The sequence below is a fragment of the Zalophus californianus genome, chromosome 17 (assembly GCF_009762305.2).
Source record: "Zalophus californianus isolate mZalCal1 chromosome 17, mZalCal1.pri.v2, whole genome shotgun sequence".
NCBI lineage: Eukaryota > Metazoa > Chordata > Mammalia > Carnivora > Otariidae > Zalophus > Zalophus californianus.
The window spans coordinates 1,168,001-1,193,258 of NC_045611.1; the positions used below are offsets into that span (position 1 = coordinate 1,168,001).

General features: G+C 53.0%; 1 protein-coding gene across 7 annotated transcripts in view; it reads right to left on the minus strand.

The window, feature by feature from the left end:
- ZC3H18 (zinc finger CCCH-type containing 18) overlaps nucleotides 1-25,258 on the minus strand; it is a 60,391-nt gene that overhangs the window by 6,109 nt on the left and 29,024 nt on the right. For 6 of the 7 annotated variants that reach the window (XM_027618551.2, XM_027618558.2, XM_027618554.2 and 3 more), the window contains 5 exons: nucleotides 20,627-20,744; nucleotides 19,149-19,417; nucleotides 3,079-3,270; nucleotides 2,119-2,244; nucleotides 272-376 (listed from right to left, as the gene is read on the minus strand). In XM_027618551.2, coding sequence (XP_027474352.1) covers nucleotides 272-376; nucleotides 2,119-2,244; nucleotides 3,079-3,270; nucleotides 19,149-19,417; nucleotides 20,627-20,744 — 810 coding nt within the window. The remainder of the gene's footprint in view (nucleotides 1-271; nucleotides 377-2,118; nucleotides 2,245-3,078; nucleotides 3,271-19,148; nucleotides 19,418-20,626; nucleotides 20,745-25,258) is intronic. The other variant, XM_027618557.2, reaches the window with a different exon arrangement.

The window sequence follows — 25,258 nt, forward strand, 5'->3', positions numbered from 1 at the left end:
TTGCTCCTGGCAGGGGAAGTGGTCTAACCCCAAGGAGCACGGCCACCACCATGGACCACATAGGGGTGCAGGCACGCTGATGTGCGTGTGGCCTCGAAGTCCACATGTCAAGAAGCGAGAGGCTAAGTGTGTGCCCTGCGGTCCCCAAGCCTGATCCCCCAACACCTTTGCCCACCCGCCAGGGGTTCTCACTGGGACTTCTTCACAGATGCAACAGGAGGGAGAGAGAGACAGAGAGAGAGCAGGAGAACCTGCCTGACGGGGCACTTACCCTGCTTTCCCAGGAGGTGGAGCCGGCTCCCCCTTGGTTCTAACAGAAGGTCTGTGTGGGGAAGGCGTTGGAGACGGGGAGGGGGACGAGGAAAAGGACCGGGACCTAGGGAGGAAACCGCGGCATGAGGAGGGCGCACCACGGTGCCCTAGTCTGCACTCGAGCGAGCCCAGACACAGAAAACACTACTGCAAGTCTCCACTTAGCTGTCTCAGATTCAAAATGGATTTCAGATAGTTCTTGGTCCTTTCCTAAAACACACTAGAGGGGAAAGGAGTAGCCAGGCTGATGGGTCCTGCAGAAGGCCTGGGAGCCATGTGGGCAGGGTGGGAAGGGCACACGCTCTGCGTTGCTCAGGAAGTCCAGCAAGGACATGGTGACACAGGTAGGACAGAGGGCCAAGCGAGAGAGCTGGGCACTGAGGCCTAGGGGGCTGGAAGGTGCGGGGTGGGGAGCGGCCGCGAGCAGCATGAGGTCGGGACTGGCCAAGCCCGGGAGTGTCCCTGCTGAAGCAAACGGTGACGGGCTCCAGTTTCAGGTGACAGCAGCATGGACAGAGAGCCCCAGGACGGGGGTGGGGGGTTGGGGGGGTGGTGCGGGGAGCTGGCCAGGTAGTTCTGGAGGCCGGCCTGGCCAAGCTAGGGACTCCACTGTCCCATGATCCAGCACCACAGCGCACAGGAGGCAAGCCTCCGAAAGGCTCCCGGGCTGTTGTTTTCTCCCGACTTAGAAACTGTCGTGGACAACTCCACATTTTCAGCCAAGCAATGGCACCAGGTAAAATAAAGTGGGGCTCCTGCAGTGACACACACTGAGGTTCTAGAGACAGAGAGGCATGGAGGAAACGCCTGGCTCTTCCATCCTGACGCTTGCTTCGCCTGGCTGGGGCTACCCACCAGGGGAGACGGGCAGGGCCACCCCCACTAACTGCCAAGAGGCTACAGCCAGATGGCGCCGCCCTGTGCCACCGCCTGGTGTGCGCGTGGTCTTGGTCACTGACTGCGACGATGAGGTCTCTGGTCCAATCCCGACTGTGGCCTCCCGGCGGGGCTACAGCGCCCTCTCTGTGCGGAGACAGTGGAACTGGGGGGTACGGCCTGGAGGCCCCCACGCGGGCAGTCCTCCACCTCCACCTTCCTCGGGCCTTGGGCCTCTCCTAACCAAACGCTGAATGGGGTGAAGGGGGTCTCCCCACATGGGTGTCCCCTGTAGGCAGGGCATGTGGGTGCAGGTGCAGTGCTGCCACCTGAGCTGGCTGGAAAGTCAGAAGCAGCAGACGCAGAGCCTGAACGGTCCTGTTAGTTGTATTAATCAATGACCTGGTTCCTACATAAATGACAATGAAGAATTCTCTAAAACTCCAGAGTTTATCTATTTTCAGTGGGAAAAATACACATATTGTTTGATCTTTCTAGAAACATCCAACAGAACTTTCTGTGAAGATGCAAATGTCCTCCATCTGGGCACTCCAAACAGGGCCCACGCACTTTAAAATCCTAACTGAAGGAGACTCTGCATCACCACACGTGGCCAGTGGCCCACTGGACAGTGCGGGTCCACAGGACATGGCAACAGTGGCCTTCTGATTTCAGCACACCCACAGCACAGGCCGCGTCGCTGCTGCTTCTGAGCCACCTCCCGACACGTGCTCTGTGCCCTGAGCCCTCAGCGCCTGCAGTCTGTTACCTGGCGATGCACCGCACATTCCTCCTCAGAAGTTACCTCGAAGCACAGCTGAGGCTGTTCTGAGAGCAGCTGAGTGCCGGGAAGGACACCGTCGAGCCCGACCGGACACGGTGCAGGCGCCCGGGCTGCCCCGGGCCGCGCCCGGCCGCGCCCACACTCACCTGGACCGGCTGCCTGAGAACGAGCTGTGTCTGGAGGAGCGGCTGGAGTAAGAGCTGTAGGAGGAGGAGCGGGAGCGGGAGCGGGAGGAGCCGGAGCCGGAGTACGACGACGACCGCGACGAGGACCTAAGTCCAAGCACAAGGTGGGAGAGGGGCCAGTCCTCCTCCGCGCCAGCCTGGCCGCTGCTGCCGGCCTGCTACCCCGATGACGGCCACACGTCCCGCCATCCCCGTCCGTGCACACCTGCCCGCCTCCCCGCTCCCACCCGCCCTTGGGACGCCCCTGCGGGCGTGCTGCAGTCCAGTGCCCTCCTGGCAGGACTCAGGTTCAGAAAGCAAGATGTGGTACGGGTGCTCCCTACTGCCGGCGGACAGTTCCCAGGCCCTGGCCGGACAGAGCCAGGACAGGCGCGCGCCCCTGTGCAGACACACCTGCAAGTTCTCTCTCTGCCCGTCTGCGTATGTAATGAAAGCCCTGGCGACGTCGACGCTAACCTCCCCAGTCCCTGTCTAGCACGGCGGCCTCCCACCAGCCACCTCATCCCTGTTTGTTCAGACCCAGTGCACACACGGGAGCCCAAATGCACAGGAGAAAGAGAGGGGCTGACTGCATGACGGGGCTTTTACGCCGTCCTTCTGGCCTTCTGCCTCGTGGGGTCTCTCCCAGAGGGAGTGGGCGGGCTCTCTCCCCTTGCTGGCCCCCTCGCCGGGTCTGTGGTCCATTCTGGGTTGCCAGCATCCTGGCTGAGGTCAACTGTTTATTTTGGGGGTGTGAAGCCTTACTGAGGTTCTAAACATCAGTTTTGCCTGCCGCTGACGCTCTAGCACCCCAGTTACTCAGTAATTCTCTGCTGGACAAACAGATGCCTCTTTAGTCCTCCTGACCGTCCTCAGGCCAGGACGACGCAGCCCTCCGGTGGCATTTATGAACCAGTCTTTGTGACCGGCCAGCCTCCTTACCTGGAGGAATTGGAGGCAGAGGCCGAAGAGGCTGATGTTTTCCGACGCCTTCGTGCCCGGCTAGGGGAGACAGACACCCCGAGTTTCTTCTTGGGAGACTTGGACCGGCGCCAAGGATCCTTCCACTCGTCTGCTCGCTTCACCTGCGGGCCTGCAGCGGCGGCCTCCTTCTTTGGTGGCTCAGCTTGACGGCTAAAATCACAGAAGCGTTAGCCACTCTGGGACCATCCTCTATGACAGCAGTGCTGTTCGGTGAAGGCAAACGAGAGGCAGGATGGCGGCATGAGCTCCTGCTTCAGGGGAAGCCTGACAAAGAACAAGTCGCCTACCGGGGCAGCAAGTCCTCCCTTGGTAGTGGGGCTAACTCCACAGACGGTCTCCACGCACTCATGTCCTTCCTGGAGGAACAGGTCTTTCTCCTTCATGGTAACTAACCACACCGGTACTTACTTTTTTGGGTGTAATGACTTACAGAATTCCCCACCATACTGCAAACTCTGGGAAGGACAAGGGTGGCCTTGTCTAACATGTCCTCTCTAGAGCTGGCACGCAGTGGGCACGAAACAAATACTGAGTTCAAGGGCAATAAAGTACTTGTTGCCCTCAACTTATGGCCACTAATCTTCGACAAAGCAGGAAAGAACATCCGATGGAAAAAAGACAGTCTCTTCAACAAATGGTGTTGAGAAAATTGGACGGCCACATGCAGAAGAAAGAAACTGGACCATTTTCTTACACCAACACACAAAAATAGACTCAAAATGGATTAAAGACCTAAATGTGAGACAGGAATCCATCAAAATCCTAGAGGAGAACACAGGCAGCAACCTCTTTGACCTTGGCCACAGCAACTTCTTGCTAGAAACATCACCAAAGGCAAGGGAAACAAAGGCAAAAATGAACTATTGGGACTTCATCAAGATAAAAAGCTTTTACAAAGCAAGGGAAACAGTCAACAAAACCAAAAGATAACCCACGGAATGGAAGAAGATATTTGCAAATGATGTTACGGATAAAGGGCTAGTATCCAAACTCTATAGAACTTCTCAAACTCAACACCCAAAGAACAAATAATCTAGTCAAGAAATGGGCAGGAGACATGAGCAGACATTTCTCCAAAGAAAACATCCAAATGGCCGACACATGAAAAAATGTTCAACATCATGAGCCCTCACAAAAATTCAAATCAAAACCACATTGAGGGGCACCTGGGTGGCTCAGTCGTTAAGTGTCTGCCTTCGGCTCAGGACACGATCCCGGCGTCCTGGGATCGAGTCCCACATCGGGCTCCCTGCTCAGTGGAGAGCCTGCTTCTCCCTCTCCCACTCCCCCTGCTTGTGTTCCCTCTCTCACTGTGTCTCTGTCAAATAAATAAATCTTAAAAAACAAACAAAAAAAACCCAACCACATTGAGATATCACTTCACACCAGTCAGAATGGCTAAAATTAACAAGTCGGGAAACAACAGGTGTTGGCGAGGATGCGAAGAAAGGGGAATTCTCCTACACTGTTGGTGGGAATGCAAGCTGGTGCAGCCACTCCGGGCAACAGTACGGAGGTTCTTCAAAAAGTTAAAACTAGAGCTACCCTACAACCCAGCAATTGTACTACTGGTTATTTACCCCAAAGGATACAAAAATACAGATTTGAGGGGACACATGCACCCCAATGTTTATATAGCAGCATTATCAACAATAACCAAACTAGGGTAAGAGCCCAGATGTCCATCAACAGATGAATGGATAAAGATGTGGTGTGTAAGGGCGCCTGGGGGGCTCAGATGGTTAAGCGTCTGCCTTCGGCTCAGGTCATGATCCCAGGGTGCTGGGATCAAGCCCTGCAACGGGCTCCCTGCTTAGAGGGGAGCCTGCTTCTCCCTCTGCTTCTGTCTCTCACGAATAAATAAATAAAAAAAAAAATCTTAAAAAAAAAAGATGTGGTGTATATATATATACAGTGGAATTTTACTCAGCCATCAGAAAGGATGAAATCTTGCCATTTGCAACAACGTGGACGGAACCAGAGGGTATTATGCTAAGTAAACTAAGTCAGAGAAAGACAATCATCACATGATTTCACTCACATGTGGAATTTAAGAAAAAAACAGATGAATGTAAGGTAAGGGGGAGAAAAAGAGAGTGAAGCATACCGTAAGAGACTTCTTTTTTTTAAAGATTATTTATTTGACAGAGAGAGACACAGAGAGAGCAGGAACACAAGCAGGGGGAGTGGGAGAGGGAGCAGCAGGCTTCCCGCGGAGCAGGGAGCCCGACTGAGAGACTCTGAACTCTAGGAAACAAACTGAGGACTGCTGGAGGGCAGGGGGGTGGGGGGTGGACACTGGGGAGGGCACGTGAAGCGATGAGCACGGGGTGCTGTATGGAAGTGACAAATCAGTAAATTCTACTCCTGACATCAATATTGCATTGTGTGTTAACTAACTAGAATTTAAATAAAAATTTGAAAAAAAATAAAGTACTGTTTCCACGTGCATTAGAAATTTCGTGAATCATCAAACCCGAGCCTTCAACAGTTCCTTTGTTCTCTTACTTAGGTTTGAAGAGACTGGTTTGATTTACGCAGAGAGTGCTGGTCCAAGCCCCAGAGAAGTCAGAGGTGCTCCGTGGGACAGCCGCTAACACAAGCGTCAGGACCGGCGTGCCAGTGGGAGGGACTCTGCCAGGACTGAAGGGCCCTGGCCCCCAAATCCCTGTGGGGCTGCACCAGTGGTAACTGCAGGCAGAGAGGACGATCACCTGGGAGTGAATCATGGCTACGGCTGACATGTGAAAGCCGAGCTCTATGGTGACGAGCAGACCACCGGCAGGAGAAGAACCCAGGAGCCCTCCTTAACGGGGTAGGAGGCAGCCAGGCAGCCAAGTGCTCAACGGGGGAGCCCGTTCACCCTGTCTGGGAGCTCAGGGTGGAGACACAGTGGCAGCAGGGTGCCCTGTGCCCAAAGATACACCTTACAAACCCAAATATCCTCACTTAAAAAGGAGCCAAAGTGTAGGATCCCAGACAACTAGCAGCAGTACTTTAACACAGAGGTAGCTGCTGGTCCCATGATACATACATTTTTAATCAGTTACAAAGTTCACTGAAAAGTTGTGGAAAACACAGAAAAGTAAAACAAGGAAGTAAACAGAAATCCCGTTACCTCGTTCTCCAGAGATAGTCAACACTTAGCACTGCTGCGTTTCCTTCCCACCTGTATTCTATTTGCCACGATGAACACTCAGGCGTGCACTCACACCCCCTGCAGACATGGCTGCGACCCGCCCGGTGGCATCCGCCCCTGCAGGCGTGCTCTTCCTGGACCGTGTGAAAATCCACCCCCTGTGCTAACCCGATCTCAAAATTTCTATAGTACTAGCTGTTTCTAACTTTACAAGAAACCACAACATTAAAATTACTATATATACATCTTTAGGGACGAGGTTTTCTCGAGGTAAATTCCTAAGAGATGGAAGCAGTGGGTCAAAGGAAACGAACACTTTACAGGTTCTCGTAAGCTGTCAAGCATTCTCCCCAAAGTGAAAGCAATCTGCGCTCCACTGGCAGCCGGAGGGTACCCATTTTGCCTGTCGACAATCCTGGGGTGCTGTGTCACCAGGGAAGCCACCAGATCAAGCCCCAACTGTGGCAACGGCACACACGGAACGGGCTCCTGGCGCCTCCAGGGGCAGCTGTGGCTGGAGGGCTGCCCCGGGCTGTGGCGGCCCCCCCCCCACCAATGGCCACTTTTCCAGGAAGCTCTTCATGTATGGAGGAACCCTTCCCTGTCCTGCATCTGCCCCCAGCTAGCTGCTTTTGACTGCGTTTGGTGGCGGCGTCTGCCGAGCAGTCCTTCACTCTGAGCCATATATGCTTGCGTTTTTCTTCTGGGTGATCTGGAGTTCCCCTCCTTTCTTTTTGTAAAGCTGTACTCGTCGGTGTGCCTGGGATCTGTGGTTGCAGCACACGGCACTGCCGGGAGAGCGCGAGGTGCAGCACAGCAGCAGTGGCAGAGCCCGCACCGCCTCCACCAGGCTTTTGGTGGGAATGGCGTGGAGCTGATCAACAGCACCTCCTGTTTACCCATGTCTTCTTTCACATGGGCCAGCAAAGGCCAAGAGCTCTCTTCCTAAGAGGCCCTGCCTTTCCAGGGCAGACTTCCAGCTGCTGTGGACTCTCCACCACCAGCATCTGAGCGTCTCGGTTGACACTGGCCACCATCTACTTATATTCCATCATAATATACAAAACCCGTCACCTGTTGACATTTGCTGAACCACCAGTGAGTTCCAGCTTGTTACTTGCCAAAAATCCCACACCAGAAGCAATAACCAACATTTAAAAATGCCCTGAGGGGGGCACCTGGTGGCTCAGTGGGTGAAGTGTCTACCTTCGGCGCAGGTCATGATTCCTGGGTCCCGGGAGCAAGCCCCACATGGGGCTCCCTGCTCAGCAGGGAGTCTGCTTCTCCCTCTCCCTCTGCTGCTCCCTCTGCTCGTGACCTCTCTGTCAAATAAATAAAATCTTAAAAAAAAAAAAAAGACACTCTTAACTATAGCAACAAACTGAGGGCTGCTGGAGGGGAGGTGGGTGGGGGATGGGGTAACTGGGCGATGGGCATTAAGGAGGGCATGTGACGGAATGAGCACTGGGTGTTATATGCAGCTGATAAATTATTGAACACTACATCTGAAACTAATGATGTACTATATGGTGACTGACTGAATTTAAATAAAACATTTCAAAAATGCCCAAAGGACACACTAAATTGAAGCATAAAATCCCCGTTATGCCGGCTCTAAACCCCAAGAGTGATTGCCACATAAGCTCATAAGTGTGTCCTCCTGGAAAAGTAATCCCGGAAGGAAGTGAAACTTGTCAATTCCAGCCGGTCCCAGGCCAGCCCGGAGCTGCCTGCATTACTCTCCCCCTAAAAATGCTGGTGTGGGATTCTTCACCAGGTTTTCATTAGTCATCAGAATGGCCCACCTCTGCCAGTCTGCAGCCCCTCTGACAAGGCAGCAGAGCAGATGGAAAGCAAGGGACAGACTCCTGATGTCACTGTTAACTGTACTGGGAGCTCCGGGTGCAGGTAGGGGGACAAAGGACAGAGTGCTGTCCCCATCACAGCACGGAAAAGAAATCCACGGAGGCTGCAGAGAGGTGACCAAAGCAGGCTGCCGCCATCTTTTAGAGTCAATGTTTCCCCCCCAGGGAGACTTCTTCACACACTCTGGGGGTGACACTATGGGCTTCATGGTGAGTGCCCTTTCACCATTGCTGGCACAGGGCCCAGAGGGGGCCGCCAGCCCACGCACACCGAGCCACCAGCCAGCGCCACCTTCCCTCTCAAGGGCCGGTGACCAGGCCTGGTAGTGACCCCGTGAAACAAGGGATCCCTCAAAGTATGGCAAATGGGGGTCCTGATTTTAATTTGTATATAGATAGCCATTTTCATTTTTGACTTAATTTCTACAGTGACTCACTAGGACAAATAATCTGGCTTATTTTATGGAAATGAGGTAGTTTCCTCTTAAAATGTATTTAAGCTTAAAAAGTAAAAATATCAAAAAATATAAAAAGCATACATGGGACCTGGATACAGGAAACCATGCAGCTGGTACAAGAATGAAGTGGTTTAGGGAGCACACTGAGTGAGGGGTCCCTTCTGCAGACCACCAGACTCAGATGAGCTGAGCTGGGCCACATATCTGGGGACTCAAACCAGGGAGAAACAGTTTTAGACTTGGACACAAAACTGGAAACCTCCATTTTAATGGAAAATGTTTTGGAGAAAATGACTGAATGGACACCCAATAAAGAGCTCACGGGAAAGCCCACTGGGAAATGTGCCCGGGACACTGGGGAGGGTGAGCGACAGCAGGATGAGGCGTGCCCCTGGACTCCCAAGCAGGTGGGCACGTGCGGCCAGGGGTGATGGCAGCTGCACGTTCACATGGTCTGTCCTTCACGATCTTTTTCATTCTTTACAAAGTTTTCCAAACTTTCCTACACCATCACGTTTTATATCTATTACAGAAAACCCCAAATGTTATTTTAAAAATGTTTCTCCTTCTGCAGAGATCTTCTGCTATGTTGACTAGCACACACGCTCAGGAATTTTACTCATACTTGGTCCGAAAAAGGAAGAAGCTCCCGGGCTCTGACCGGCGCTGCCGCGGTGCCAAGTGGCTTGTATGGCCGCTGATGCCGACCCTCAGCTGCCTCTCGGCCCCACACCGGCAGGGACAGGAGAGAAGTCGCTTTGCGAGGGTAAGCTGAACACGACCCAGTCTGTAAGGAAGCAGGGCCAGCGCGGCTGTGCTCTGAAACCCTGGGAGGCCGCACCCCTGCCCTGGAGCCTAGGACCTGGAGGCGGCAGGGCTGGCGTCACACGGGTGCCCCTGGCCCATGGCTCTACCCCTGGTTTTGGAGAGAAGCCAGGCCCCGGAGGCCGACAAACTGACAAACACTGCACCAAAATGACAAGGAGTTTGTTTTCCTGTCCCGTGCCGGCAGGCCGGGAGATGCAGGGGAAGGCAGGGCTGCTGGCAAGGGAGGGCCGCAGTCCGGAGCTGCGGCATCAGGCCGGCATTTGCAGAAAACCTTCTCAACAGGGAGGGGGAACAGGCCTCGACCGCGGAGGAAGGGGCCTCCCCAGCACAGCCGCAGCACACTCTATCTTCCAGGCTCTGACCCTCTTTTCAAGGCCTAGGAAGAGACTCCGGGAGCAAAGGTCAGCTGCAAGGCCTGCCAAACACAAACGTCAGAACAAAACACAACAAAGGGGCCCAGACGATGCATGACACGCCTCTCATGTCACATCAGCAGACAGAGGCATGAGGTGCCAGTGACGTAAGGCAGCAACCCCAAGGTGTTTGGAAACTCCGAGTGGAGCGGCTGCCAAGTTTGGGGTCAAAGATAAAACAAGAGAGAAAACATAAAGGTGTTCTTCTAAAATCAAAAAGGCTGGCATCTAATAAAGATCCAGGAAAAGGGAATTAGAAGTGACTAAACCTGTTCACACTCACGTCACAGCACCTTTCACGGGAGAGTTTTGCCGCGACTGCATTCTGGAAGCCTCTGTGGGGCCTTCGATGGAAACCTGCGCCGTGATCACCTCCCCTAAGCCTGGGCAGAAACCACCCACGGGGGTCCACGCGGCTGGGGGCTGCCACACCCCTCCCCTGGACTTCTGGGTGGGCCCCCAAATGTACCCTGCTGGCTGCAGCCCTTCCTGCCCAGCACCATGCCTGCCAGTGTGTGTCGGGGGGGTACACCTGCCAGTGCCGAGACTCCGAGCGCTGCCAAGGCATCTCTCCCTCTGGAATGCCCACCTTGCATGGGAATCCCACTTCTTCCCGGTCTCGGACTATCATGAGTTATGACACACCCCAGCGGGCTATAACCCCTCCTCCAGCCTCCGCCAGGCTGTCTGCCCTCTCTTAGGGACGGACACACAAGTAAGATGTGTGAGAATTTAGATCTCCTGTTCACGGTTCTCAGCCTAGTGCCCCCACAGGCCCTGACGGAAGCCTGTCACACAGGCCAATGCCTCAGGGAGGCACGCAGCAGTGCCCCAGAACCCTGATAATTCCAGGGGCCGGTCACTGCCATGGACAGTCCTCCCCGGGGTGGGGGGTGGGAGGGCAGAACAGACAGGCTTTCCCTAGTGAGCCGGCACGTGGCGACAGACCCATAACTTCCACTCTCCAGTTGTGAAAACATCCTTGAACTTAATGAGGAACAAGTAAACCCGAGAGAAACGTGATTGCCAGCAGAGGGTACACGCAAGCTCCCACCCATTTCCACTTTAATTTCTGGGTGAACAGAAAGAAAAAAAAGTCTACTGTTTCAAGCGCTGGGCAAGCGGCATTCACACACATGTTCTAACCGCTGCAAGGCCCCTGATGTTGCCTGAGGCTCCTTACGGCTCCTGCCCCCGCAGCCTCCCCTGTGAGGAACCAAAAGCTGCCGCTGGGGGCAGGTCGTGCTCCAGGAGGCTCAGCAGCAAGTCCTTCAACCTTACAGCCGCCATCTGTGTCCACCTCTATCTCTCCAACTCCCATTGCCACGAGAGGTCCGGGCTTAGATCTCAATACACGGGAGAATGCTATTATCTGCCTTTTTGTCTTTATCAGTTGGGCAACTTCTGGATCATTCAGTAGCTTAAAAATGCCCCGGGCACAATGACTTTCTCGGAGGCAGGCAGTTCAGCTGTGCCCGGGACAGACGAGAGGTCAGCACAGTGAACTGAGATTTATTACATCTCCAGGCGAGTGCCTTTTGCCCTAACAGAAGATCAGTGACTGTTTTAAAACCCAGCCTAAGTGCCAGGGAACCAACGCTGAGCAATCTCCGAGCGCCTGGCTCATCAGGAAGCATGAAACGTCACGCAGCTGGGAGCAGAGTGGGAGGCCGGGGCGACCTGCCATCTCCCGGCCACAGGACAACGCCCACCTGCTTCCGTGGGGCCACGCACATCCTGTGAGGTTCCTGACAGCCATCCAGGTGTGGTCGTCGGACACACTCAGGGGCAGCAAAGGTGTGTGACACCACCACATCGGTCTAGGGCCGTGTGAGCAACTTGTAATGTTCAAATTCATGAACCCGACGAACTGCAACACGTAAGCTGTGGGAGGGACTGAGGAACCATGCTGCCAAGGTGAGGGGAACAGGAAGCTGGAGGGGAGAGGTGTGCTCAGGGAACTGGGAGGGGGAGTCACCAAAAGCAGAAAGAAACCCAATGTGTAGTTTTTGCCAAGAAGACAGCCGACTGGAGTGAGGTCGCCTTCTCTCTAGGATGGCAGAAGGCCACGCAGCCTCGGATAGGTGACGGTGAGCCTGAGCTGGACAGAGACGCACAAGGCAGCGGTCCTAGCGCAGCTCACGTAGCTACAAATCCAGCTCCCTTGCCTTGGCACGTCCCAGCCTCTGAGGGCGAGTCCAGAGCCATGGGCCCCTGTGAGGGGCTCAGGGTCCCCTGTGAAGAAGGCTGTGAGCGCCTGCCCACTGCCAAGCCCCCGGGGCCCCTGACGTGCCCCACACTGGATGCTGACAGGCTGCACGCAGGCTGCTGGGGTCCCGAGACAAGGAGCCCTCGCAGGAGCCGGCGGTCTTCAGGGAGTGCAAAGCAGCCTGGCCGGAACACGGCTCCCTCGTGAGGATGGAGGAAAGCTCCCAGGAGGTAAGGAGCCTGCCCTTTCAACCCCAAGGGGCGCCAAACCTCACCTGTGCATCTGAACACTGAGCGAGCAGCTTTTAAGATGACAGGCTGTCTGGGCAATCCCTCCAGGAAGAGCCCAATTACTATCTTTATCTAGGATGAAATTAATTTGCGTACGCCAAAGAACATCCTAATTACCCACCTCAGCTCCACCCGGTGCAGCACACCCACTGGCTTGGCTGTAAAGATTAGAAGGAGGTTTCACAAAAGGGATTTCCCTCTACTTACATAGATGCCTTCTACAGAATTGCTTACAAGGTTCTGCTCAAGTCTAAAAGCAGCCCAGATACAGGAGCAGGCAAGAGCTCTCCAAAGGCCTAATTCCAGAGGGTAAACCTAAATGGAGAGAGAGACACGTCTCTCCACACAGCGACGCTGCATCGAGCCTCTGAACTCTAGAGGAAAGCTGGTCAGAAACCCCAGAGGGAGATGTTCCACAGAAGACCGCTCACCAAGTAACCGCCTGAGAGCGGCCCACTTGGGCGGGGCGGGGGGAGAAGGGCAGGAGAGAGGGCTGATGGCGGGGGGCGGCTAAGACACAGGGAGCCTGGCACCCTGCTGGCACGTGGCGCCAGTCCTCGCCGCGCCTCACCCCGCTGTGCCGTGTGTGTCCCCCCTGGGGAATGGGCGGTCTGGGTTTCGAGAGCTCTTGCTGGTCGCAGACAGACCACACCGAGTTTATCATCACCGACTCCCATGTGTGCCCGCTGGACTCTGCAAGGAGCATTCCGGGCAGATTCGACCCCACTGCTGAGTCCCTTGTGCACTAGCTAAGATGAAAGCTTCCTACTCTGCCCTGAATGCAGTCATGGCTGCCTCCTACTTTAGGCGAGAAAAGTTCTTTGTATCCAGCTGTTGATGTAAAATTCCCAACCTGTCCTAGGTAAGTAAACTCACCTAAAAAAGGGAGCTCACACAAATATTTTACTGCAGGGAAATTCAGCCACCTCCTGAAGTGGTCACGTCAGCTCCGGCTTCTCCAAGGAAAAGGAAACAGGAGGACCGTGCTGGAAATGCTGCTCCGGGGAAACCCTAACCCTTCACCCTGGCAGCAGGGCTCGCAGGGTTCCAGCCAGGGTGATCACAGATGGGGTTCAAGACTCCTTGGCACCACCGAGACAGGCTGAATCCAGACAAAGTGACAGGTGCGCCTGCCTCTGCCCACAGGAGCGTGAATGAGGGTCCAGGGAAGAAGGAGGATGTGAGCCTAGCAGAAGGAAGCAGACACCAGTGGAGAGCAGGCCTGCCCGGTTTGGTGAGAAAGCTGCACCTCATTTCAGGAAGAATCCACTCAGTCAAGCCTCCTGAACCCGCCCCGATGGCTCAGCGGTGTTCTCACTGACCCCGTCCCTCACCCGAAGGTCCACAGTTGTGCAAAGTTAGGGTGTGGAGGCTGTTCTTCACATGGATCTGGTGCTTGGCAGCTAAGCCAATGAATGCTCCTGCCTTTTGAGCAGTCTTTTTGGGTTCACGTGGACACTCCTCTCTGGAGGGGTCAGGCAGCATCGGGAACGTCTGTCCCATGCGTTAGCAACAAGCACAGATGGACACAGCCACCTGTGCAGCTGTCCTCCCTCCAACAGGCTCTCTCTAAAAGCACACTCAAGTGTGTAAAAATGTCCCTGAGCTGGAAATACAGACACTTGACTTGGAGCTACCTGGCTTCTTGGAAACAAGCAGGACATGTGAATAGGAGTGAGGGAAGGCGGTCCGTAGCCAGAGTAAATATGAGTAAATATGCTCGTAAGTCATCAAACCCCTGGAGTGGACCGGCTGATGTGATTTGGAAATCCACAGAGTTACAAGGGCAGGGTGACATCCTACACACCATCTGCCCACCTCTCCTGTCTCTCTCCTTCCAAAACCAGGCGTCTGGATATGCACGAAAACAGCTGTTTTAGGAATCTGGAAAGCAGCATGAGTTAGTTCTGTCTGCAGAACTCAGTCTGCAATTTCATCAATCCTACAACGTGCTATGACAGAAAAAGTAAAACTGGAGGCTGCTACCAAACCCAAAACTCACTGACAGTACCATCAAGTGTCTGTGGGCTCCAGCTCTGTGCCAGGCCCTGAGATGAGGCCTGATGCCGCGGTGCCCTGCAGGGGACTGCACTATAGAAGGCAACAGGTGATAACATACACGTAGACAGTAATGTGTGACATGAGGGAGTGATAAGAGCCATGAGGAACTATCGAGCAGGGTGGGAAGACAGGAGTGAGCGGGGAGGCCTCTTTGAGCAGCAAGATCTGAGCAAAGTCCTGGAGATAAGGAGGGCCAGCAGGGGCAGGAGACGGCTGGAGCGCAGGCTGGAGGAGCGGCAAAGCAGGTGGTGTGAGCAGAGGGAGCTGGGCTCCTACTCTAGCAATGCTCCCAGAAAGGCCACAGCCTCACCACCGAGTCCACACGGGAAACCGCACATCTCAGGGAAAAGGGCTTCTATCAAAACGGGGCTTCAGTGGACCAACAGGAATATCAAAATCAAGCTCTGCCATTCAAATGAAGTTTTAAATTTCAAGACAGCGTAGTGATTGCTGCAACACAAAGAGTCATCAAAGCAGTCTGTTAATGAATGGTTTCAGTGCACCCAGAATATGTGATTCACTCTGAATATTCTTTAAAAACATTACTTTGCCCAATGTATGAAAAAAATATAGCAAATTTAGTGAGGACAATTTATTGTGATCTGGAGGATGAGAACAGTCAAAACTGGTGCTCACACAGACTAAGTGTCCTGCTGTTTTACTGTCAGAAACACAGCGGCACAAGAAAGGGGCTGGTCTGATCATACAGGAGAGCCTGGCTTCATCCACCAAAAATACAAAGGACACAACTGTCAACATAAAAAAAAAAAAAAAAACCTGTTGCATTGTTATACACTAACAACCTGAAAAAAACAATAAAGGAAACAATCTCATTAACAATTGCACAAAAATAATAATATACTGGGGGCACCTGGGTGGCTCAGTCGTTAAGCGTCTGCCTTTGGCTCAGGTCATGATCCCAGGGTCCTGGGATCGAGCCCCGCACCGGGCTCCCTGCTCAGCGGGGAGTCTGCTTCTCCCTCTCCCTCTGTCCCTCCCTGTCCCTACTCATGCTCTTGGTCTCTTGCTTTCAAATACATAAATAAAAGTCTTAAAAAAATAGTAAAATACCTAGAAATAAATTGAGCCAAGGGGGTAAAAGAGCTATACGCTGAAAATTACAAGAAATTAATGAAAGAAACTGAAGACCACACAAATAAAGGGAAATATATCCCATGTTCACAGACTGGAAGAAATGATACTATAAAAATGTCCCTAGTACCCAAAGCCACCTACAGATTCAATGCAATCCCTATCAAAATTCCAATGATATTTTTCATCAGAAATAGAAACAACAATCATACAATTTATATGGAACCACAAAAGACCCCAAACACCCAAAGCAACCCTGAGCAAGAACAAAGCTGGAGGCATCACACTTCCTGATTTCAAACTGTATCACAAAGTTTCAGTCATCAAAAGTGTATGGTATTGGCGTAACAGATCATAACAGATCAGGGTGCCTGGCTGGCTCGGTCAACAGAGCGTAGGACTCTTGATCGCAGGGTCGTGAGTTCAGGCCCCATGTTGGGTGCAGAGATTACTTAAAAAAACCCAAAAAAACAAAAAACCAAAACAGACACGGATCAACGGAACAGAACTGAAAGCCCAGAAATAAATCCACACATATATGGTCAATCACAACAAAGAAGGCAAGAATATACAATGGGGAAAGGACAGTCTCTTCCATAAATGGTCTTGGGAACAGTGGACAGACACATGCAGAAGAATGAAACTGGACCCCATCTCACACTGTGTACAAAAACTAACTCTAGGTGGATTAAAGACTAGAAATGATAGAAGACCTGAAACCATAAAGTTCCTAGAAGAAAACACAGGAACAAAGCTCCTTGACACGGGTCTCAGTAATGACTGTCCGATCAGGACACCAACAGTACAGGAAACAAGATCAAAAATAAATAAGTGCCATCACTGAACTCTACCCCTGAAACTGATAATACACTATATGTTAATGAACTGAATTTAAATACATAATAAATATATATTTGGAAATGGAAAAATGAATTATTACTGCATTCAATTAAAAAGCTTTTGCACAGAAGAAAATAATAAAATGAAAAGACAACCTACCGAATGAGAAAAAATATTTGCAAATCATCCATCTGATAAAGGATTAACATACAAAATATGTAAGAGATTCGTACAACTCAATAGCCAAAAGCAATCCGATTTAAAAATGGGCAATTTCCTGACCAGACATTTTCCAAAAGAGGACATCCAGATGGCCAACAGGTACATGAAAGAATGCTTCACCACCACTAATTATCAGGGATGTGCGGATCAAACCCACGAGGAGGTATCATGTCCCACCTCTTACAATGGCTGTCATCCAAAGCTGAATTGGTAACAATGCCAGTGAGGGTGAGGAAAGGGAGGCCTCAGGCACCAGAACTACTATGTGACCCAGCAACCACTTCTGGGTAAGTATCTGAAAGAAATGAAAAGAGACGCCCGCGCTCTGCCACCCTCCTCAGCCTTCTTCTCAACGGGAGCAAATGGGCAGGTGAACAGGCGGAGAAAACAGGGGTGAGCCGCATGACGGACTATTACTCAGCCATAAAAAGGAGGACATCCTGCCATTTGTGAGGGCCCGGACGGGCCCTGAGAAACAAGGCTAACTACAGTAAGTCAGACAAAGAAAGACTCTCTATTCTCACTGCACATGCTCACTTACATGTGGCATCTAAGCCGAACTCAGAGACGGAGAGCAGAATGGTGGCTGCCATGTGCCGGGGTGCCGGAAATGGGGAGCTGCTTGTCAGACGGTACTCATTTCCACTTATAGGGTGAGGAAGTTCTGGGGATCTCATGTACACCTCGGGGGCTGTGGCGAGCAATTCTGTCTCGTGTACTGGAAAGCCGCGGACAGAGCTCATCTTAAATGTTCTCCCCACACACGGAGAAGGCAGTCACGTGAGGTGATGCTGGTGGTAACTCACTGCGGAGACCATTCTGCAGCACTATGCCTATCCACTCATCACACTGTATATTTTAGGTTTGTACAATGCTACATGTCAACTGCATCTAATAAAGCTGGAATATAAAATAAGAGGCTTTCCCTCAAAAAAAAAAAAAAGACATCATCAAGAAAGCAAAACCGACAATGCAAAGTATGGGGGGGGCATGCACGTGCAAGTTGGGTATCTGACAAGGCGTTTGTACCTGGAATATATAAAACTCAGTGATAAAGACAATGAGCAAATAGTAAAATAAAAAAGTGGGCAAAGGATCTGAATAGACGTTTCTCTAAAGAACATACACCAAGAAGCACATGAAAAGATGCTCAGGAAAATGAAAATCAAGCCACGGTGAGCTACCATTTCATGCCCAGTAGGACAGCTATAATAAAAAAAAAAAGATGGGCAATAATAAATAATCTGGAGGAAACTGAAAACCTCACACATTTCTGGTGGGAATGTAAACTGATGCAGCTATGCAGGAAGATTCTAGAAATTCCTCAAACGGTTAAACATAGTTATCACATGACCCAGCAATTCCACTCCTAGGTGTATACCCAAGGGAAGTGAAAACGATTTCCATACAAAAACTTGTACCCGAATGCTCATACTCACAGTAGCCAAAAGGTAGAAATAACCTAAATGTCCATCAACAAACAGGTAAACAAAATGCTGTATGCACACATCCACACAATGGAATATTATTCAGCACAAAAGGGAGTGAAGTATGGATACGTGAACTTCGGAAAGCATCTTGCCAAGTGAAAGGAGCCAATCACAAGAGACCACATGTTGTGTGATCCCATTTACGTGAAATGTCCAAAATAAGGAAACCTATAGAGACAGAAAGTGGGTTAGTGGCTGCCAAGGGCTGGGAGGCGTTTGGCGACAATGAGTATGAGGCACAGAGATGCTTTAGTACTGAGTGCACCACACACCACTGACTTTGTCCACTTTGAACAGAGGTGCTACAGGGCGTGCAGACTTCATCTCACAAGGCTGTAAACACACAGACAAAACTTCCTCCAATTCCATGATTTTCTGAGGACCGCCTGTCCTGCTCTAGTATTCAAATATACATATGCACATATTTTATTTATTTTTAAAAGACTTATCTTAGAGAGAGAGAGGAAGAGAGGGAGCAAGTGATGGGAGGGGCAGAGGGAGAGAAAATCTCAAGGAGACTCCACACTGAACATGGAGCCTCACGCAGGGCTCAATCCCGAGACCCTGAGATCATGACCTGAGCCGAAATCACAAGTCGGACGCTCAACCGACAGAGCCACCCAGGCGTCCCCTGTCTGCATTTTAAACAAGTGCTTTATGAAGGCCCAGAACCTGCCCTGCCTCTTGGGCCCCTCTGTGCTGCCTGTTGTCAGCGCCCACCCCAGTGGTCACCCTGGCAGCTCTCCGGACGCAGCCCAACACCATGACTAGCGCCCAGAGAACCAGCTAACTGGAGGCCTGCCCTCCGCCACGAGACACCAGAGTGCCACCCGGTGGCCGGCAACCTCCCACCCCCTCTGCCAAAGCAGGGGGACTGGGAATTCACAACTTCCCTGATTCAGGGTGATGATAAGGAGCACTCGGTGCGCATTTCCACCGTAACACACACGGTACAGGATGGGGTGGCACCTGCTCCTCAAAACACATCATTTCCCAGTAACGACTGTGGGACTGTAGGCACCGGGCTACGGGAAGCAGACAGGACCCGTGACCAGCTGGTGAGCCCTTCGTCTCCGGCCCCGGGGGCCACCATCCCAGAGCCCAGCGGGCGGACGGCTTACCTGGGCGGCTGTGGGGAGCGGGGCTTCGGCTTCTCTTTCTCCTTCTCACGCTCCTTCTCCCGGTCGCGGTCTCTGTGCTGTCGGTCCTTCTCATCCCGCTTGGCTCGCTCTCTCTCCCACTCCTCTTTCCTCCGCTGCCGCTCTTTGTCGCGCTCCCGCTCGCGCTCCCGCTCGCGCTCCCGCTGCCGGCGCTCCCGCTCGCGGTCCCGCTCGCGCTCGCGCTCGCGCTCCCGCTGTCGGTTCTCCCGCTCCCGCTCGCGCTCCCGGTCCTAAAGCCAAACACACGTGCTGGGTGGCACCTGGCACCGAGTGCAGGCAGCACACTGAAGGCCACAGGGAATGATCTCAAGTGCTCACTCTGTTCCCAAGTTTCTCCTTAAAACAGCGTTAGGCCATGAGCCAGATGCCAGCTTGGGACCCAACCTAAAGGTTCAGCACCACCCGCCTCCCGCCTCAGCCCTTCCAGTGAGGGGTGGACACGACCTGGCAAGGCCTCTCATGGGCTCGGACCAAAGCACTCTGCTTGGTGGAGTCTGGTACAGAGGGGGCGCTCCCAAGTGGTGGCCCTTGCTTTCCTATGCACAACCCTTGAACATCTTTCTAAACCAGTCTGCACTCATCTGTTCATTTCCACTAATATTCAAAGTTAAAACGGTAAAGCCCAAATCACAGCCCAAAGATGGGTTTTAGGCTCCAAGGAGCCTTGTGGGGAAATGAAGCATGTTCCTGCTCCTTCCCTGGCCCGCATCCTTGGACATGGTGGGGGAGAGAGGCGACGGAATGGGTGCTTGCGGCACCCGTACCCCGGCAGCCCGGCCCCACCGATGCTCTATCAGGGAGAGAGGCACAGGATGGTCAACCACGGTCCGACCATCCATGGGTTCCCAGGGCAGTCACCTCCTTTTGATCCTGAAAACTCAAAACTCTGTCATATGACTCACAGGACAAAGGCCACCCCACTGCTCCCACCGGACCTTTTCTTAGCGGCAGGGTGCCCACCACTCTGAAAACATGAGGGACTCAAAACACTGGCACACATTCGTTCATCGAAAAATACCAATACAGGATAGTCCGCCAGGAGACCACCATGGCACAGCTGGGGAGAGGCCCAGGTTATGAAAATGGAGAAGGACAGCACAGTTATAAACGGTATCAGTAAGGAGTCTGAAGGAGGGATTTGTTCAGGAGGGTGGAACACACTCCCATGCAAGCTTATATTAATATTAATAACCCAATCAGTAAACCTCAGTTTTAAAAAAACCATAGCAGAACTACAGGTAAACTAAAGGAAGTCTCTGTTCAAACCACCACCAATTCAATCTGTGGACCTGAACTGTTTCTCCACAGTTAATTTAGGCTTGAAACTGATACACTGCCAACACAGTACTAAGACCGTATGAAGTCCTATAAATTAAAAAGCAGATCATTTTAAGGAATTGCCCAGTGAGCTCAGATGTGCACACCCGCATCCCACTTACCCGGTAATTATGGTACGGCTCCGTCTCTGTATACTGCACCCGGAAGTTCTCGTACTGCCCGCCACGCCAGAAACGCTCGATTTCATAGTCGTAATACGGGTCTGCGTAAGGCTCTAGTCTGAAAACAGAGCCCGGGAAAAGTAAATCTTGCCACTTGGGAATATTAATGCAAAAACATTACATAAAATGTTAGCAAACAGAATCCGACACCACGTTATGAAAACAGACACCATGACTCAGTGGGATTTCCTCCAGGAGTGCAAGGTTGGGCCAATACGAGGAGATTCACGACAAACCTAGAGAGAAAAATCACAGGACTGCACCCACAGATGGTGGCAGTGTCTGGGACAAGAGTACCCATTCCTGATGACAAAACTGAAGGAAAGTGGAGGTGGCGCTTTCTTAATGTGACCACACATATGTGTGCACTGTGGGACTAAAGCCATGGGCACAGAGGGGCGTTTCTGTAAGGCCAGGCCAAGGCGAGGAAGCCACGGCCTCCAGGAGCACCCACTGGCGGGACAGGGGCCCAGCCACTCCAACCAGGAGGCCAGAGACTGGGCAAAAAGGAAAAAGATCTACACCTGGAAACTGAGGCACAGTAAAGCCACTCCAAGCAGCCAGAAGAACCCAGTGAGGCAGACCGAGACCAAATACTCACCGCTTGGGAGAGAGTAGAGAAGTCTGCATTTGCAACAGTAAGCAAGAAACAAAAATACTGAGGAATAAAGTTCATTTAACCAGAAACGAGCAGAACATATTTGAGGAAAATTTCACAACACTCTCAAGAGAACATAAAGAATTGGAAAAATGTTCCATGCTCATGGACTGGAAGAACAACCACTGTTAAAATATCTACACATTTGGGGTGCCTGGGTATTATGCTAAGTGAAATAAATCAATCAAAGAAAGACAATTACCATGATTTCACTTGCATGTGGAATTTAAGAAACAAAACAGAGGAACATACGGGAAGAGAGGGAAAAATAAAGCAAGACGAAATCAGAGAGGGGGACAAACCACGGGAGACTCATAAGGACAGAGAACTGAGGGTTGCTGGAGGGGAGGAGCTGGGGGGCGGGCTGGAGGGGAGGAGCTGGGGGGCGGGCTGGAGGGGAGGAGCTGGGGGGCGGGCTGGATGGGGGATGGGCATTAAGGAGGGCACTTGTTAGGATGACACTGGGTATTCTACCGAAGTGATGAATCACTGAATTCTACTCCAGAAACCAACATTGCACTGCATGTTAACTACCTAAAATTAAAACAAAAACAAACACAGAAAACACTGGAAAGACACAAAAACACGTGAATAAATGAGACAATGTTCCCTGTGCTGGGTCAGGATGACCAGACACTGCCAAGGAGTTAACTATCTGTCCGTTAATTAATAAACGTAGGGTAATCCTGGTACAAACAGCAGTGAGCTTCTGTATGGAGCTAGACAAGCTGGCTCTCAGGTGCCCAGGGAGACAGAGGAAAGGGAGACCAGCCAAGAAAGACACGCCCTCTGAGACAATAAGCCATGGTAGGAGGCCTTTCTGGGGAGGAAAGGAATGGCCCACAGGAATGTGACAGGAAACCCAGAGACAGACCCCAGTAGGGAGGATAAAGGAGCCTCCCGCAGGGAACCACCACTAACCTCTGTGAGGAAGGTGAGGAGACCCCACCTTACCCACAGACCCAGAGAACCTGCCCTGGGGATGCCTGGGACCCCGATGGAGGAAAGAGGAAATGTAAACCCAAGAACACATGGGCATTCTTCCAGGGATTTCTTGGCTCGAGACCAACTCTCCCCTTTGAGTAAGCTGGTGGGGGAAACCGAGGTGCCTACAACCCACAGAGGTGTTGTTCTGGGTAGCCGCCAAGGCCTACACCAGGCGGACCATCTGGGTCACCTGATGGCCTCCAGCGGGCTGCTTTTTGGGAGGCCTCTCCCCGGCTCGTCCAGGACCTCCGTCCGGCAGGCACCCCCCAAGGCTGGCTCTGCGGATGACACAGCTCTCTTTCATTCCAAGCAGCCAGACATCTTCCTAAGCACCTAAGCCCCACACTACTCAGATCGTACTTAAGACAAGAGTCAGGAATGGCAGAGGCCTGCTGCAGCCGTAACAGAAGAGAGAATGCGGCCCCTGAGGCACCAGCACCATCTGCAGCTAAGTGGAGGCCCTGGGGAGCCCTTTCCCAAGTGGGTGTGAGGGTGTACGTTCTCTCAAAGGAGGGCTGTACCTGCCGATTCATGTTTGGGAAACCGGGTAAGTGGGGTGAAAACGGGCCCTCTCCCGAGGGACTGCTCAGATCAGGCGGTGCAAGCGGCTCGATGGACGCATACTGGTAAGGGCTCCACCCCAGGCCCCAGGTTACTGCTGTTGACAGCTCCTGCCAAGGACCTCATTCCTCACAGCTGACACCCTGGGGTCCCCTTGTCTGCCAGTTCCCACCGTCCTGTGGGCTCAGCGCGGCATTCTGGGTTCACACCCCACCCCAGCAGCCTGTGCAGAGAGGTTTCCTTCTTCCCTCCCTCCTTTCTTAGGTAGGCTCCAAGCCCACCATGGGGCTTGAACTCATGACCCGGAGATCAAGAGTTGTGTGCTCCCGACAGAGCCAGCCAGGTGCCCTGAGGGGACATTTCTTAATGTCTTGTGCGTGTCAGATCCCACAAGTTGTTCGGCATCTGAATAAAGTGCCTCAGGGTGGTGGAAAGAAGGTCCTAAAGCTATGAATTGGGGTCTGTCTAGAAAGACACTATTTTTACCAACTGATCCTGCTGGGCAAATTAATTCCAAATAATAGCATAAAGATAACACCTGTTTTCCTGTCCTTTATGCCACCTCAGAGAGCTTCCTCACAGCTCCTGAGCGGGCATCTCCCCAGCGGGTGTCTAATGAAGCACCCAGCTCCGTGTTACCGGAGCCCGACCATGAATAAGGCCACCAGGCGCCACCACGTGACAGCGATTCAGAATTTTCCGTCCCTACCCTCAGCATCAGGCCAGGGAGCCCAGGTCCCGGGAACGGATGTCCACGTTCTCAGACCTCAGTAGGTGGGCAGCAGAATCACCCAGAAGGCTTGTTAGCAGCCAGCTGGGCTCCACCCACCCTTGACGCTCAGAAGGGGGAATTTCTGACAAGCCTCCCAGCCTGGTGTGCTGTTGATCCCGAGGCCAACCCCGGAGCTCCACCCTTGGGCCTGTGCCCCCCTCCCCTCGCCTGGCACACACAGGGACCTTGGTCACAGGCCTGCTGCGCTGCCAGCTGAGGGGCAGCTGGGCACCAAAGTGGAGACGCTGCAGGCTCCCAGGAAAGGAGAACCAGTAATGCTGGGCATTCTAAGTTTTCCATCGCTGGCCCTTGAACTGCTGTTAAGCTCCCTGCTTGGTGTCTCAGCCGCCCCGCACACTCTCTGCCAAGTGCTCCGTGTGAGGCTGGCCCACAGCAGGTGCCCCAGGAGCTGGTGAGGCTGGGGTGGACAAGGGCTCTGTCCTGGCCCCGGCCCATCACTGCCTTCAGGGCTCCTGCACCCCGGCCTCCTCGCTCACCTCAGAGACATCAGTGTAGCTGGCCAGCATCCCCTCCTCAGTGGCTGGACTCCCAGCACCTCCTCCAGCCTCTCCCTTCCCTCCCTGCAGGGGTGGGGGCACTGCTTCCTGCAGGTGCTGCTCCCAGAGTCTCACAGACAGCGTGTCTTTACGTTACATGCTCTTCATTACAATAGCCAGGGGGATCTCCTCTGCTTAGTGGATGCCAACTGACACAGCAGAGGTGGCTTCCCACCTGACCCATGCCGGGACCCTGTTCCCGGAGGTCCTGACTGACAACGTCTGGCTGGGGCCTGGCCCACGAGTGTCGCAGAAGCCCTGGTTCATCAGCCCCAAGGCCCCGATGTTCAAACATCAAACCCGAGTGAGAACTTGGCTCGAAGACCCATCTTCAGAGGCTTTAGAGGCTGAAGGCCCTGCAGCGGGGACCCCTCCCCCCGTCCCCAGCAGAGGAGGCATGGAGTCAGCAGCCAGTGTCAGCCCGGCACCAAGCGCAGGGTTGGGGGAGGCCAGAGCCAGACTCGCCACCCTGTTCCTCAGGAGGCACGTGTTCAAGTCCCCGCTCCAACCAGGGCTGGGAAACACAGTGGCAAGGGCGAACCTTGAGGTTCTAAACCTCTTCTTTCAGGGCTCAGAATGACCACACTCAGGGAGCACCCACTGCTCCGTGCTAGTCACATGCCCCACACCAGAGCTCCCGGGATCCCACCCTGGCCCCCGCAAGGCAAGATCATCACCTGCATCTGACACAAGGAAAATGCGAGGCCTCAGGACACGAAGGGAGCCGCATGACTTAGCAGACAGTTCTGACTCCCATGTTCCTGTCTGGGATCTGACACGTCCCCATACCCAGAATTACAAAACACAGAGGTCTGAACTCCATCTTTCAATCTCTATCCATCGACCGCATGGCTGTTCCCTGCCATGACAGGCGTGGACCAAAGAGCTTCTCCTCCTTTCTGCACGTGTGACAGGAGGGCCCTGAGACAGCCTGGCGGGAGCAAGTAAGGGCAGCGGAGTCCTGAAACACAAGCACTGCAGGAGTCCCTCCCCTCCGCACCGTCCACCAGCACCTTAGCCAAGCCCGGTGACGGGGC